This window comes from Chiloscyllium plagiosum, unplaced genomic scaffold (genome assembly GCF_037043375.1).
Source record: "Chiloscyllium plagiosum isolate Xiang-an unplaced genomic scaffold, Cpla_swu_hap1 HiC_scaffold_1, whole genome shotgun sequence".
In the NCBI taxonomy this organism is placed as follows: Eukaryota; Metazoa; Chordata; class Chondrichthyes; order Orectolobiformes; family Hemiscylliidae; genus Chiloscyllium; species Chiloscyllium plagiosum.
In genome coordinates, this window is record NW_028270139.1 from 95457299 (window position 1) to 95473034 (window position 15736).

General features: G+C 39.1%; 1 protein-coding gene across 2 annotated transcripts; it reads right to left on the reverse strand.

Annotated features, from left to right (window-relative positions):
- Window positions 1–25: 25 nt before the first annotated feature.
- Window positions 26–15402, reverse strand: LOC122554927 (granzyme K-like). 2 transcript variants are annotated; one of them, XR_015757704.1, is made up of 6 exons: window positions 15310–15402; window positions 15064–15208; window positions 13515–13665; window positions 10545–10817; window positions 5293–6040; window positions 26–40 (listed from the first exon to the last, which is right to left on the reverse strand). XR_015757704.1 is itself a non-coding variant. In XM_043700343.2 (5 exons), exons 1-5 carry the CDS (start codon window positions 15371–15373, stop codon window positions 5858–5860), a joined length of 816 nt encoding a protein of 271 aa, XP_043556278.2. In that variant the 5' UTR covers window positions 15374–15402; the 3' UTR covers window positions 5144–5857. The 2 variants fall into 2 exon arrangements, 1 of the variants encoding a protein (XP_043556278.2); XM_043700343.2 differs by lacking the exon at window positions 26–40 and having other exon boundaries at window positions 5144–6040.
- Window positions 15403–15736: the final 334 nt, after the last annotated feature.

Consider the following 15736-nt stretch of genomic DNA (forward strand, 5'->3'; position numbering starts at 1 on the left):
CAATCCCCAAGGTCTGTTTTCTTTCCACATCTTTAACATGCTGAATGAAATGGACAATGGAAATGATTTAGTTATTGAATTAGCAAGTTTCCAACAAAAATAATGCTTAGAATTATTTTACTCAATGCACAGATGTTGGTATGTGGTACAAACTAAAAAAAAAAGTGTTTACTTTAGAATTACAGGGGAATTCAAACCTGACACCAAATATGATTGTATTACAAACCGTTTAGTGTATTCATACTATTCTGTAGCCTTGATCCAATCACAGGGATTCCACATGGGGTAGGGTTTGAGAAAGGAAACTTCCAAGTTTCCTGTGGTTTTGCCATTTCTTTTTAGGCTGGCTAACTGTTGCCTGAGGGAGAATGGAATACAGAGGTTGGGAATTAGAGGGAAAGTGAAGCTGGGGAGGTGAGAGACCATGATGACAGTGGTTAAGGGAGTAAGGTAGTGATTAGGGAAGAGAGTGTAGATTGTGGCAGTGAGGAGGTGCATTGTAGGGCATGATTCACTATACAACTTATTGGGTTGCCAACCTCACAGGCATTGCCGAGAAGGTATTTACATGACCTTATATCAAGACTTTTGCTTCTTTCATTTCCTGAGGGAAAACTGACTAGAATGGGTTAAAAACATAAAGTATAGCATTCTTAAATGACCAATGGCTATCTAATACTGACAGCAGATTAATCACCCATCTTCAATAAAAATGAAAACAGGAAGATTCCAGATGACTTAATCATTGGAATTAATGGAAAGAGTAAGTCATGTAGCTCCTCGAACCTGCTCCACCATTCAATAAGAGCATTGCTGATCTGATTAATCCACATTTTACATACACTGATCATCAGTAAATCTCTTGTTTATCAAGATCTATCCACCTTTGCCTCAAAAAGATTACACTAATCAGCTTCTACTGTCTTTTGAGGAAGAGAGCTTCAAAAAGTCATGACCATCCACAACAATATTTCTCCTTACTTCTGCTTCAAATGGGTAAACCCTTATTTTTAACAGTGACTTCAGACCTGAAACTTTTAAGATTCAAACCTGACCAAATCCCAACTATTTTGGGATCTACTATTGCCTGCAATTGCCTACCTCTAGGCGATAGCCATGAAAAGATTTCTTCTTTAATTGTTCATACGAATATTTTTACATTTGAAGACAAAAACTAGAAAAGAGGAGCAGTAATAGGCCATTTGGCCCTTCAAGCCCACTCCACTATAATATGATCATGGCTGGTCATCCAACTCAGTACTGTGTTCTCGCTTTCTCCACATAACTTTCAATCCATTTAGTCCTCAGAACTGTATTTATATCCTTCTTGAAAACAAGGAACATATGAACAAGGAACAATAGTAAGTCACTAGACCTTTTGAACCTGCTTCGTCGCTCAATAAGATCATGGATGACCTGATTTTAACCTCGACTCTACATTCTTGTAATTGTCCTGTCAGCAGTAAAGTGTCAACCACATTGCTGGTGGGTCTTGGGTCCCATGTAGGCCAGACTAAGTAAAGATGGCTGATCTACTCCCTAAAGGGCATTAGTTGTCAGAGAAAAATGTAGACATCCCCATTTATGTATGGGTAAAGATGTAACCATCATTAAACATTGCATTCTTCTTTCTGACTGAGTGTTTAATGTGGATAAATGTGTGGTTATCCACTTTGGTGGCAAGAACAGGAAGGCAGATTACTATCTAAATGGAGTCAAGTTAGGTAAAGGGGCAGTACAACGAGATCTAGGTGTTCTTGTACATCAGTCAATGAAAGCAAGCATGCAGGTACAGCAGGCAGTGAAGAAAGCTAATGGCATGCTGGCCTTCATAACAAGAGGAATTGAGTGCAGGGGCAAAGAGGTCCTTCTGCAGCTCTACAGGGCCCTGGCGAGACCACACCTGGAGTATTATGTGCAGTTTTGGTCTCCAAATTTGAGGAAGGACATTCTGGCTATAGAGAGAGTGCAGCTTAGGTTCATGAGGTAAATTCTCGGAATGGCAGGACTAACATATGTTGAAAGATTGGAGTGACTGGGCTTGTATACACTTGAGTTGAGAAGGATGAGAGGGGATCTGACTGAGATGTATAAGATTATTAAAGGATTGGACACTCTGGAGGCATGAAGCATGTTTCTGCTGATGGGTGAGTCCAGAACCAGAGGACACAGTTTAAAAATAAGGGGTAGGCCATTTAGAACAGAGTTGAGGAGAAACTTCTTCGCCCAGAGAGTGGTGGGTGTATGGAATGCTCTGCCCCAGAAAGCAGTGGAGGCCAAGTCTCTGGATACTTTCAAGAAAGAGTTGGATAGAGCTCTTAAAGATAGTGGAATCAAAGGCTATGGAGGTAAGGCAGGAACAGGATACTAATCAGCTATGATCATAATGAATGATGGTGCTGGCTTGAAGGGCCGAATGACCTACTCCTGTACCTATTGTCTATTGTCTGTTGTTGGGACCCCCTCTGATGAACTTTTCAATTGTCTGGGAATGCACTTCACATCCTGTAGATTGTGTGGTGTTTGCTCAGATCCAAAACACTCTATAATGTCAGTCTGAATTGCTGGATTTGCTCACAACTGAAATTAAGAAGTGCAACAAAATTTCATAAGATCAAACCTCAGGCATCACAATGTCTCCATTGGAATTCTGGTTTAGTATGAAGTATAGCTATCCTGATGCTGTACTTTGCACATTGGAAATTATGGTTCCTTTTCTCAGTACATACTTTCGCATGCTGATGCAATATCTTGATACTGATCAATTCTTGATGTCACATCAGAGATGAGATGTGCAACATTATCTACACTGCCAGATTTTGACAGGTTGTACAGCAACATGCACCTACATGTGTCACATTATGGTCAGATCAGTGCCCTTTTAAAGTTTAGATTATTTACAGTGTGGAAGCAGGCCCTTCGGCCCAACAAGTCCACACCGACCCCCCTACATTTACCCCTTCACCTAACACTATGGGCAATTTAGCATGGCTAATTCACCTAACCTGCACATCTTTGGACTATGGGAGGAAACCGGAGCCCCTGGGGAGAACGGGGCAAACTCCAGACAGGCAGTTACCTGAGGTGGGAATTGAACCTGGGTCTCTGGCACTATGAGGCAGCAGTGCTAACCACTGTGCCACTGTGCCACCTACTAATTTCTAATGCTGTTGTTTTCTTTTCTTTTGAAACTTTGATGTGCCATTGAAGGCCATAAGCTGTGGTTTGGTTTCATTTTAACAAGATTACAATAGTGAAATTTCTTATATTCCTATTTAGAATTAGAATTAGAATGCATTAGGTTTTATCACAACAGGTATGGTTATTGTACTGTATTTTGGTTGGCTTTGTAATTCTGGTACAGTACTCAGGTAAAGACCTTTTTTGTTATTTTGCTGCATTTTAAATTGTGGACCTAAATGGGAAATGGCTGTTTTAAAAGCAAAGGATTGTAGAAGGGATTGCTACACTTTTAAAAAGCAAATTACTGGGTCTGATTGGAAGTCTATTTTATTCTGCCACTTGTTCAAGCAATGGGAAAAGTTACTGCAGCACTGGAGCCAAGGGCAATGTACAAAGGGTGATTCAGCCAGAAACAAATAACTAATTGATCTGTGGAATGATGACCATTTGTCAATGTCAAAAGCTTTCTGCCTCCTAGCAGCTATACATTTGGCTCTAAGGTAGTTGAATAGCTTGTGGATGTGAAAGATATAGGTACGAGCCTTCAGATCTCCGGAAGGGGAAGTGGTGTCTTTTCCTCTGTAAAATCCACCTAAAGTCTGAAGAAAGTTCCTTTATTTTCCCTTACCAGTTGCTGTGCGCTGTTGGGTTTTACCAGTAAGTCAGAGACTTTATTAATTGTGAATTAGTCTCTCTGTATCTCCTGCAAACAAATAGAAAGTACCTGAAGAAGAGAGATGGAGGAGCTGCAGGTCCTGGCAAGCCAGAAACATCATCCCAGTGAGCTCTATGGGCAGGGGCAAAAGAATAATGTACAGTGGCATCGAGCTGCCTTTTCAGTCTTTCCCTCCACCCATAACACCAATTTTTCTTTTGTCTGTTTGTGTAAGGGGAGTTTTAAAACGGAAACAGTTTGAGCTAGTAGAGTTATATGTCAACAGTACTTGTTTACCTGCAACTAGAATCCACTTATTTGTAATAGTCATTCTTATTAAGTACAGAAACCTGGTCCAAACTTTCTGTTAACCTGGGTATAAAATGTTGGATAAATTGGGTAATTCTGCACACTTAGATGAAATCTTTAACTTTTGTAAGGACTCTGGATAGAGCAAGATTTGATGTCCAGCATACTACCCTATTGAAGGCTATTGTATGCTGGCACATTATTTTACTCTGGCACTTCACAAATAAACAAAAACTTGTATTGACCTGGCATTCCATTTGGCTTATTTTGACATCAATAGCTGCTCACAAACTGAATCCCTGGCTCTAAGCCCCAGACACCTCACTCGACCCCTCAAAGCTCTGACCAAGGCTCGTAATGACTTTCAAACTTCCAATGGGGACGGGGGGGGGGGGGGGGGCAACAGCAGGAAGAAGTTTAAAAGCTCTGCATTGAGTTCGATGTAATGACCTTATTCTATTTATAAGGGTCTACTCTCACTTTAGCCAAAGATGTCATGTGGCCATTCTTCCCCATTTGATATCAGTAACTGGACTGGTACTCATAAAAAAGGATTGATGGTATTAAATCTATCCAAGCCATCTTAGATGGATCCAGTGGACACAGCCACAATAGATGCCATGCCAAAACAGCTGGAATCAAAAAAGATACCAAACTTGATATCAAAAGCTTAAATGCTGTTGTCCATAATTCATAAAGGTAGTTATGTTTGTTGCATTTATTATTTAAAATACAGACTCTAAAGAGAATAACACAGTGTCATAATAATTCAAACCCAGTTAGCATATAAGGATTTTCATCATTCTGTTATCTCAATCGTGGCTATCAATGAAGTCACAAGCAGCCGATAAGGGGCTTTAGGAGAATATGGAAAATACAAGATTAAGTGCATTCCACTCAGCTATCATTATTTAAAGATTCCGTAACATCATATAAAAAAGAACAGGAAGAAAATAATGCTGATTATGGTGAAGGTATCAAAAAGAATAAAATATCTCCAGATACATGCTGTTCTTTATTTCAAATGTATTTAACATCCAATGGCATTATTTGGAGGGTGGTTAACACGGTTGGCTGGCCAGATAGTTTATGATGCAAAGTGTCACAAACAGCATAGGTTCAAATCCTGCACTGGCTAAGGTTACTTTGAAGGTCTCATCTTCTCAACCTTGCCCCTCATCATCCGGTTAAACTCACTGCCAGTTATCCCACTCTCAGTGAGACAGGAGTCCTCTGGTCTTGGACTATGGTGACTTCACATAATATTTTGTAAAAGCTACAGCAATAGATAATCATTTAAGTAATGTTTACTTTTGTCTAAAAAATCTTTTATTCCTTTTATACATAATGAATAGACCAGAATACATCATTATATTGAAAATAAAATCAAAGCTGGTAATTTATATAATTGTGAGAAAATGTTCTGCTCTTTCCATAGTAATGAGGAGATGCTTACCACAACTTATTTGACCAAAGAAACATCCAATCCTTTGGAATACCACTCAGCTAAATTTGACAATAATTAGCTAACTTTTCCCTTGCAGAATTCTGATATTTTGGTTTAGATCTCAAAATTTGGAAGCTGCTCAGCCAAGTTATGAGACTAGTGAACAAATGCGGAGACATTTTAACATATTTAGCAGGTGATATATTCAAAATCATTACCTAAAGTACACACATTTACTTTTTAACCAAATCATTCTTATCAATTTACTTAAATGTGGTGTTGCCCATTGGCCTTTTCATGGTTTTCTTTATCCACTTAACGTAATTCTTCGATAAACGTGTATAAATTCCAGGTTGATTCTTGGTCTCACAACTCTTTCCAAAGGCAGCAATGCCAGCGAACTGTTTTCCCAGAGTTTTACATATCAATGGTCCACCTGCATCACCCTGTGACATAATGTATAATATATTAGAACTTTATATTGTATTTAAAAATGGCTGCTGCAAAAGGCAACAAGATTAAAAGTACCTTAATACAGCAAATTCTTTCTGGCCTGTGTCAAGATTAGTCAAACAAATTGTTTATTCAGGAGCTGTTTACTAGTTTGATTTCATCGGGTCATAGAGTCATAGAGATGTACAGCACACAAACAGACCCTTCAGTTCATTTCATCCATGCCGACCAGATATCCCAACCCAATCTAGTCCCACCTGCAGCACCCGGCCCATATCCCTCTAAACACTTCCTATTCATATACCAATCCAAATGCCTTTTAAATGTTGCAATTGTACCAGCCTCCATCACTTCTCTGACAGCTCATTCCATACACGTGCCATTCTCTGCATGAAAAGGTTGCCCCTTAGATCCTTTGTCTATTTATCCTATCCATGCCCCTCATGATTTTGTAAACCTCTATAAGGTCACCCCTCAGCCTCTGACACTCCAGGGAAAACAGCCCCAGCCTGTTCAGCCTCTCCCTATACCTCAAATCCTCCAAATCTGGCAACATACTTGTAAATCTTTTCTGAACCTTTTCAAGCTTCACAACATGTTTCCAATAGGAAGGAGACCAGAATTGCACACAATATTCCAAAAGTGGCCTAACCAATGTCCTGTACAGCCACAACATAACCTCCCAACTCCTGTGCTCAATACTCTGACCAATAAAGGAAAGCATACCAAATACCTTCTTCACTATCCTATCTACCTGCGACTCCACTTTCAAGGAGCTACGAGCCTGCACTCCAAAGTCTCTTTGTTCAGCAACACTCCCTAGGAACTTACCATTAAGTGTATAAGTCCTGCTAAGATTTACTTTCCCAAAATGCAGCACCTCACATTTATCTGAATTAAACTGTATCTGCCACTTCTCAGGGCACTGACCCATCTGATCAAGATCCTGTTGTACTCTGAGGTAACCCTCTTTGCTGTCCACTACACCTCAAATTTTGGTGTCATCTGCAAACTTACTAACTGTACCTCTTATGGTCACATCCAAATCATTTATATAAATGACAAAAAGTAGTGGACCCAACATTGATCCTTTTGGCACTCCACTGGTCACAGGCCACCAGTCTGAAAAACAACCCTCCACCACTACCCTTGGTCTGCTACCTTTGAGCCAATTCTGTATCCAAATGGCTAGTTCTCCCTGTATTCTGTGAGATCTAACTTTGCTAGTCAGTCTCCCATGGGGAACCTTGTTGAACGCCTTATTGAAATCCATATAGATCACATCTAACACTCTGCCGTCATCAATCTTTTGTTACTAGGGAACACCTGATCAGGTCCTGGGGATTTATCCACTTTTATGTGTTTCAAGACATCCAGCACTTCCTCCTCTGTAATATGGACATTTTTCAAGATGTCACAATCTATTTCCCTACATTCTATACCTTCCATGTCCTTTTCCACAGTAAATACTAATGCAAAATACTCGTTTAGAATCTCCCCCATTTTCTGTGGCTTCACACAAAGGCCGCATTGCTGATGTTTGAGGGGAGATTCTGATGATCAAGAGGATATGTCAAACTGACAGATGTTAGTCATTGATCAGGTGACACTGCAAACATTTACTGCAACTTTCGTTCTCCAGTCTTAAAGTATTGTTATCCTAAAGACCAAAGCTTTAGTGTTGTTAGCCTCCAACCAAACATTCCAATTCTAACATTGATGATGTTGAACTTATTGTTGTGACTGATGTTGGACCCACATTATAGCTGTGATTCTGTCCTCTCAGTATTGTCATCAGCATTATTGCTTGAAGCACCAGCATTATTTATTTCATAGACTTCTGCACAAACTATTTAAAAATCCAGATGAATAGTTCCAATGGAGAATTGTTTTGCACTTCAACAAAATTTAAGTAAAATAAAAGAGAAAAACAAAAAACAAAGAAAAGAGATGAAAAGAAACAAAAAGAAAAGTGGATGAACCCCGGGCTCAGACGCCTTACTCCCCCTCATCTTAACAGAAGACACAACTCCCTCCCTTTTCAAGGTAAAAACAATGACTGCAGATGCTGGAAACCAGATTCTGGATCAATGGTGCTGGAAGAGCACAGCAATTCAGGCAGCATCGAGGAGCTTCAGCAAAATCGACGTTTCGGGCAAAAGCCCTTCATCAGGAATAAAGGCAGAGAGTCTGAAGCATGGAGAGATAAGCTAGGGGAGGTTGGGGGTGGGGAGAGAGTAGCATAGAGTACAATAGGTCAGTGGGGGAGGAGATGAAGGTGATAGGTCAGGGAGGAGAGGGTGGAGTGGATAGGTGGAAAAGGAGCTAGGCAGGTCGGACAAGTCCGGATAAGTCAAGGGGACAGTGTGGAGCTGGAAGTTTGAAACTAGGATGAGGTGGGGAAAGGGGAAATGAGGAAGCTGTTGAAGTCCACATTGATGCCCTGGGGTTGAAGTGTTCCGAGGCGGAAGATGAGGCGTTCTTCCTCCAGGCATCTGGTGGTGAGGGAGTGGCGGTGAAGGAGGCCCAGCACCTCCATATCCTCGGCAGAGTGGGAGGGGAAGTTGAAATGTTGGGCCATGGGGCGGTTTGGTTGATTGGTGCAGGTGTCTCGGAGATGTTCCCTAAAGCGCTCTGGGAGGCGCCCAGTCTCCCCAATGTAGAGGAGACCGCATCGGGAGCAACGGATACAATAAATGATATTAGTGGATGTGCAGGTAAAGCTTTGATGGATATGGAAGGCTCCTTTAGGGCCTTGGATAGAGGTGAGGGAGGAGGTGTGGGCACAGGTTTTACAGTTCCTGCGGTGGCAGGGGAAAGTGCCAGGATGGGAGGGTGGGTCGTAGGGGGGGCGTGGACCTGACCAGGTAGTCACGGAGGGACTACCTTTTCACCTCCCTTTTCACCTACCTACAAGCTTATTCTCACAATACACAAGGTGGGTAGATATCAAAGTTAGCTGCCCACCACATTCAATTAAATAAATAGTTAGAATTGTTTGTAAGCTTGTTGATCTGAATAACACATCATCCGTACCATTATGTTGGAGTAGTGGGGGACTGCAGATGCTGGTGATCAGAGTCAAGAGTGTGGTGCTGGAAAAGCATCCATGGAGCAGGAAAATCGACATTTTGAGCATAAGCTCTTCATTAGGAATTCCAGAACCCCTACTATCCTCTGAGTGAAAATGAAATCTTCTTCTAATCTCCTTCCTAATCCTTCTACCAATCACTTTCAATCTATGCCTTCTAGTCACTGATCTTTCCATTCAGGAACTGACAATGATGCAGGGTGCTATTGTCATTTGACTAACAATCCAGAGACCTGGAGGACCTGTTTCAAGGGTCCATTTTTAAAAGTCTAGAATTTAAAATATCTAATGATGACATTGTACACCGTTGTAAAAATATATCTGGCTCATTTCATTTCCTTTACCTTGTCTGGACTGCATGTGACTCCAGACTAATGTGGTTGATTCTTAACTGCCCTGTGAAATGCTCTAGAAAGCCATTCAGTTGAAAGAGTCACTAAAATGTCCCAAAAGAGGAATAAAAATGGCTGAACAACCTGACATTGACCTCGGCTCCGGAAACAACGACAGCAAACGCAGCTCTGTAAGCCCTTATGATATCTATGGATTAGTACCAAACCGGAATTAGCTGTTTCACAACAGTCAGCCAACAGTCTGACCTACTCATAGAATCATACTTTACAGGTGGAGTCGCAGACAACATTCTCATCATCCCTGGACATATCCTGTCCCATCAGAGGCAAGAATTGCCGTGAGAGACCTCAACATTGACTCTGGACCTCATGATATCTCATGGTATCAGGTCAAACATGGGCAAGAAAACCTGAAATGGTTTACAAAGGGGAACTGAAATAAAGTCTTGAAAAGAAATGTTGATCAGAGGTATGACCAAAGACCAGGGACTTGGATTAGATGATTTACTCTTGCTGAGGGCCAAAATACATGTGAATAGGCTAAATGGACTCCTGTGGTGCTGTAATCATTCTATATCTTTGATCCAACTTGTTAGACCATCTCAATCTATGTTGGTTCCCAGTTCTATTAAAGCCATTATTTTTGAGAAAAAAGACTCTTCTTCAGTTGCAACATGGGGCCTTTGTTGATTCCAGGATGGGCCTAAGCCTGTGCAGCAGGAGGAACTGCGGGCTCTTCTAATTTATTGATTGTAACGGGATGGTCCTTATCTATAAGAACCATACAGTGGTCTCCCGGATTTCGTAATTATGGTCACTCTCTTTGATTAATGCCTGATGTTTGGAATCATAAAGAGCTTTGCTAGCCACTGTGATCTGATGTTCTTCAGCAATTCTGGATCAATCCCATTGACCTCTGCTTTGCCCAACTTTGTTGACAGGCTGTTGTCTATTTCCACTTAGGCATAAGGACCAATATAGTATTTTAGTCGGATCAATTATTCACTTAATATGTATTTAACAATGGAGTTTATAACATTATTTTTAACTTACCCTGCACATTTTGGACATCCGGTTTGCATCACCAGCACATAACATATCATCTGTTACGACTGGATCATGGTTGTAATAGTCTTTACTGTTGCAGCGTTGCCGGTCTATGATAGTTACAATAATTTCTTTCAAAGTGTCAGATGAATCGTCATTGTCAACAGTTGTTTGTCCCCATCCTAGAATCTTGCATTTTGTTCCACTTTTAATATCTTTTGTTGATTTTGGCAATGAGAGGACCTTTACAAACTTATTCAGTTTTGCAGCTCGATCCAACTAAAATAGAGAGAAGGAAGATTTTTTATTTTCATTTTACAAGATGTGAATGTCACTGGCTCAGCCATCATTTATTGTCCATCCCTAATTCCCCAAAGGGCAGTTAAGAGTCGACCACATTGCTTTGGGTCTGGAGTCACATGGAGGCCAGATCAGGAAAGGATGGTATTTTCCTTCCATAAAGGCCTTTAGTGAAACAGATGGGGTTTCCTGACAATTGACAGTGGTTGCATTTTAGCTATTAGACTGTTAATTCTAGATCTTCTTCTAAAATCAAATTCCACATAGGTCCCTAGATTCATAGCTTAGTCACTAGACCATCTCCCCAAAATAATAGACTTTGTCTCAAGAATATTATGTAAAAGGGGATATTGCTGGAATAGAAACCTCTATGCTGGAATCCTATGTGCATTTTTTTCTGTATTCATATGCAGGTTTTAAAATTTTTTTCCAAATGTATTCACTATGTTGTGATAAAGGTTTACAAAAGGCTTGTAGAAAAAGAGAGATGTGGGAGTATGAGCAGACATCATTGAACGTGTGGCAAGGTGGCAAGACACAGTCTTGAAAAATAAATCTGAAGTTCTTAGTTTTGTCAATAGAAGAATACAAATGTGAAGGGCTTATGTTCAACCTTGATAAAACACTGTTTAGACCTTAGCTGGAATATTGTGTTTAATTCTGGGGGTCACCCCAATTTAGAAAGCTGCAGAACCATAGTTAAGGACGTTTGAGACAATAGGCTGGAGAAACACATCTTTACATTTATTCTTGGAAATGGGTTTTATGGTAAGACCAGTATTTATTTCCTAGCCACTACTGCCCTCCTATGGTAGTTAAGAGTAAATCCTGTTGCTTTGTGTCTGGGCTCATACGTAGGCCAGAACACATCAGATTTCCTCTCCTGAAAGGGCAAGAATGGACCAGATATGGTTTTATAACAAGTTTGTGCTTGCAATATAATTATTGATAAAATTAGTATTTTAGCTTGGATATCTCAGGTATATTACCAGCTGTTGTGGTAGCTCAATGGTTAATACTCACAGCATCTGGGACCTGGATTCAGTTCCACTCTTGGGTGATTGTGTGAAGTTTGCATAGTCTCCCTGTGCCTTTGTGGGTTTTCTCCAGTTTCCTCTCACAGTCCAAAAATGTGCCGCTGAGGTGGATTGGCAATGCTAAATTTTGGATTAGTGGTGCTGGAAGAGCACAGCAGTTCAGGCAGCATCTGAGGAGCAGCAAAATCGATGTTTCGGGCAAAAGCCCTTCATCAGGAATAAAGTTGCCCATAATGTCCAGGGATGTACAGGCTATATGAGTTAGCCATGAGAAATGCAGGATAGGGTGGGGTACTCTTTAGAGGGTCAATTCAGATTTGATGAGCTGAATGGCCTCTTTCCACACTTTGGGATTTTACATTATTTACTTGTGTTTAAGTTTTGCCACACAACGTGGCGGGATTTGAACTCATATTTTCAGAGTAATGGTTTGATACTCTGGATTTCTAGTCCAGCAACTCTTTACTACATGTTAATACACCCTCAATTATAACTACTGTCATTGTACCAGAGAAGATAAAGGGATTTCATAGAGATGTTCAAAATAATGAACTACTTTGTTAGAGTAAGTAAAGAGAAACTGTTTCCAAAGGTAGAATGTTTATAGGAGACAGATTTATGAAAATTGGTAACTTCTTGGAAGAGTGATGACAGCTGATTTAATAATAACACCTAAAAAAGAAATGCATCAATGCTTGAAGAAAAAAAAGAATTGCAGGGGAAAGCTTGGGTGGGTAAGTTAAACAATAATAATGCTAAGGCCAAGTGACATTCAATTGTGATGTACGATTCTATCACATACAACAAACTTCTATAATTTTCCTCTGATTAGTGCCAAATTCATCTCAAGAATTTGTATAAAAACCTAAAGACAAAGTTAAAAATCACACAACACCAGGTTATAGTCCAACAGGTTTAATTGGAAGCACACTAGCTTTCAGAATGTCGCTCCTTCATCAAGTGATAGTGGAGGGCTCAATCCTAACACACAGAATTCATAGCAAAAATTTACAGTGTGATGTAACTGAAATTATACATTGAAAAATTGATTGTCTGTTAAGTCTTTCATCTGTTTGAATGCCACGATAGTTTCACTTCTTTCATGTGTAAATCACAAAACCTTTTTTTAAAAGTTGCATTCTCAGGTTAGCTGTTAACAATAGGTGATATCTAGACAATAGTGCCTAGCTATCACCCATTGTTAACAGCTAACCTGAGAATGCAACTTTTAAAAAAGGTTTTGTGATTTACACATGAAAGAAGTGAAACTATCATGGCATTCAAACAGATGAAAGACTTAACAGACAATCAATATTTCAATGTATAATTTCAGTTACATCACACTGTAAATTTTTGCTATAAATTCTGTGTGTTAGGATTGAGCCCTCCACTACCACCTGATGAAGGAGCGACGTTCCGAAAGCTAGTGTGCTTCCAATTAAACCTGTTGGACTATAACCTGGTGTTGTGTGATTTTTAATTTTGTACATCCCAGTCCAACACCGGCATCTCCAAATCATAACCTAAAGGCTGTGGGTTTTTGTCAAATATTTAAAATTTTAGCGATTAAACCATGAACTTTTGACTTAGTCCATACAATAGTAACAGGATAAACATTCACACATTTTGCATGAAATACCTTGAGTAGTGCCAAGTTGTTCTGTTCTGTTTTGTTGTTGTATGCAGGATGCGGTTCCGCAAAGATCACTTTAATGTTTTGTGCTTTCTTTTTGTCTTTCAAGGACAGGGTACCAAGAACAACAGTGGTTTTTTTCCCTTGAAAGTAATAACTTTATAACAGGTTAAATTACTGAACTGTAGTTAAAATTTGAGATTAAAATATCACCATTAACATTTTCAACATGCATTTTCCTGGACCTTGTTATGAAAATCTTGTGAAAAACCCAAAATGAGATATTGATTTTTAGCTGCCATTGGAAAATATGAAAATGTACATTTCCTAGAATTACTGCTTTACGTGTCGAATTGCACAAAACTGATCCCAAAGATATGGCAAAGACAAGCCAATTTTTGATTTATTAATATTCTCACTAGGAAAGAAAATAACATACAGACTATAAAAACAGGGAATCGCAGAATTGTAAATTTATTATAGTCCAAAAGAAGGCCATTTAGCCTATTATGTTCAGGCTGGCTGTCTCCAAAGCAATCCAATAATCATCATTCCCCCATTCTGTCCCTTTATTTACCAGAAATGACTATACAATTTCCTTTTGAAATCATGGATTACCCTCACTTTGACCAGCTTTGTGAGCTGTGACTACTGAACTATTACTGCTTGCTACATAAAAGAAATTCTCCATACATCTCCTTTTACCCAAAATCTTATATCAATGTGCCTAATTCTTAAACAATTAGCTAATGGAAATCCTGTGCTTCAGTAAGTCAGACTCTGTCTTTAAGCCAGCAAGCCCCATTCAAGGCCTTGCCCAGGGTTCATGATGCAGATCAGTAAATCTACTAATACCTCTTCATAACGGGGAAAATAAGTGTGCTTGAAAGTACAAACCAACACATAATCTGAAATAAGATTTTCAAATGCTTGGGATGTACAGTGGGATTATACCTCCTTCAGTTATTGATGATTCTGTTGTGTACTTTGAAATATAATGTACTGCTTTGGACAAAACCTGCCTTGTAAGAATATACTACAATACTTCATATTCTTGTGGCGTATGTTATTATCCTTATCATTATGTTTACCCGTGCTAATCTCCCCTGAAATGGAATTGGTTTTCTACAATACATAACAATAAATGGATTTGGGTAAAGGAACTTCAAATTATGTCTGATGTAATTCTCCAGAAGCTAATAAACAAGAGATTTAAAATTATCCATCCAATCTGGATCCAAAACCAGATCCTGAAATTGTAAATGAGCCAACCTTTAAAATATAATGCCAAAAATTATTCTTAAAACAATTCTGAAAAAGCTGCATTGAATACACAAAATTTTGGATTTTCTATCATTTAACTTTAACAATACATCATTTTGTAAAGGACTTCTCAAAGGATTCATAGACAAGGTAGGTATTAGAGATCATAGTTCACAAAAGGGATTGGTGCAGTGAAGTAATTCAGCCAGATACTCATTTATGACTATGATTTCTGATTTTACTATTTCAGAAAAATAAGATATTCTTAATCACCAAATGTTTCAAAACTTACACTGCACAGTTTGCTGAAGTCAAGACCCACTGAGTATGGATTAAAGTTCCTCCACAAACATGTTCATTTGCACATTGGATGGATACCATGAAAGAACCAGAACCAGGTTTAGCATCACGTCCTCCAATAATTTTCATACAGACACCTACAATTAAAAAAACTCGATTATCATTACAAATAGTAATGAAGTTAAAACTGAATTATTTACACTTCAATATGAAGGAGTCGATTGCTAAGTATTCTTACAGCCATGATCTGCTAAGGCATTTAGTATTGAAATAATGAAGACCACTTGAAACATTTTGCTCATTTTAAGGAACTGTGAACAAGCAGCTATGCTTTATAGCAATTTGGGAGGATGTGGTATTAACAAGTTAGATTGAAGTATAGAAGTTACACTCATAACATGATGGGAGCTAATTTTTTTAACATCCTTGTTATAGCGCATTGCCAGATCTATAAAATTCAAAATGATACCCATGTTATGAGAAGAATCTAGTTATTTGTACAGAAATGTTTAATCACAAACGTAATTTTATTACAATAAAAACAGAAAGAACTGTGATGCTGGAAATCAGAAACAAAATTAGAAATTGCTGGAAAAGCTCACTGGGTCAGAATTAGCATTTTGGGTCCAGTGACCCTTCCTCAGAACAGTTCAATGGAAAATTCA

Bases quoted from the DNA above. Each gene is read 5' to 3' on its own strand.
- LOC122554927 (XM_043700343.2), bottom strand. From the start codon at position 15,373: ATGAGCAAAATGTTTCAAGTGGTCTTCATTATTTCAATACTAAATGCC. The intron at 15,209-15,309 runs GTAAGAATACTT...TTTTAATTGTAG, and splicing joins TGCCTTAGCAGATCATGGCT to GTGTCTGTATGAAAATTATT. The intron at 6,041-10,544 runs GTAAGTTAAAAA...ATTATGTCACAG, and splicing joins GGATGTCCAAAATGTGCAGG to GGTGATGCAGGTGGACCATT.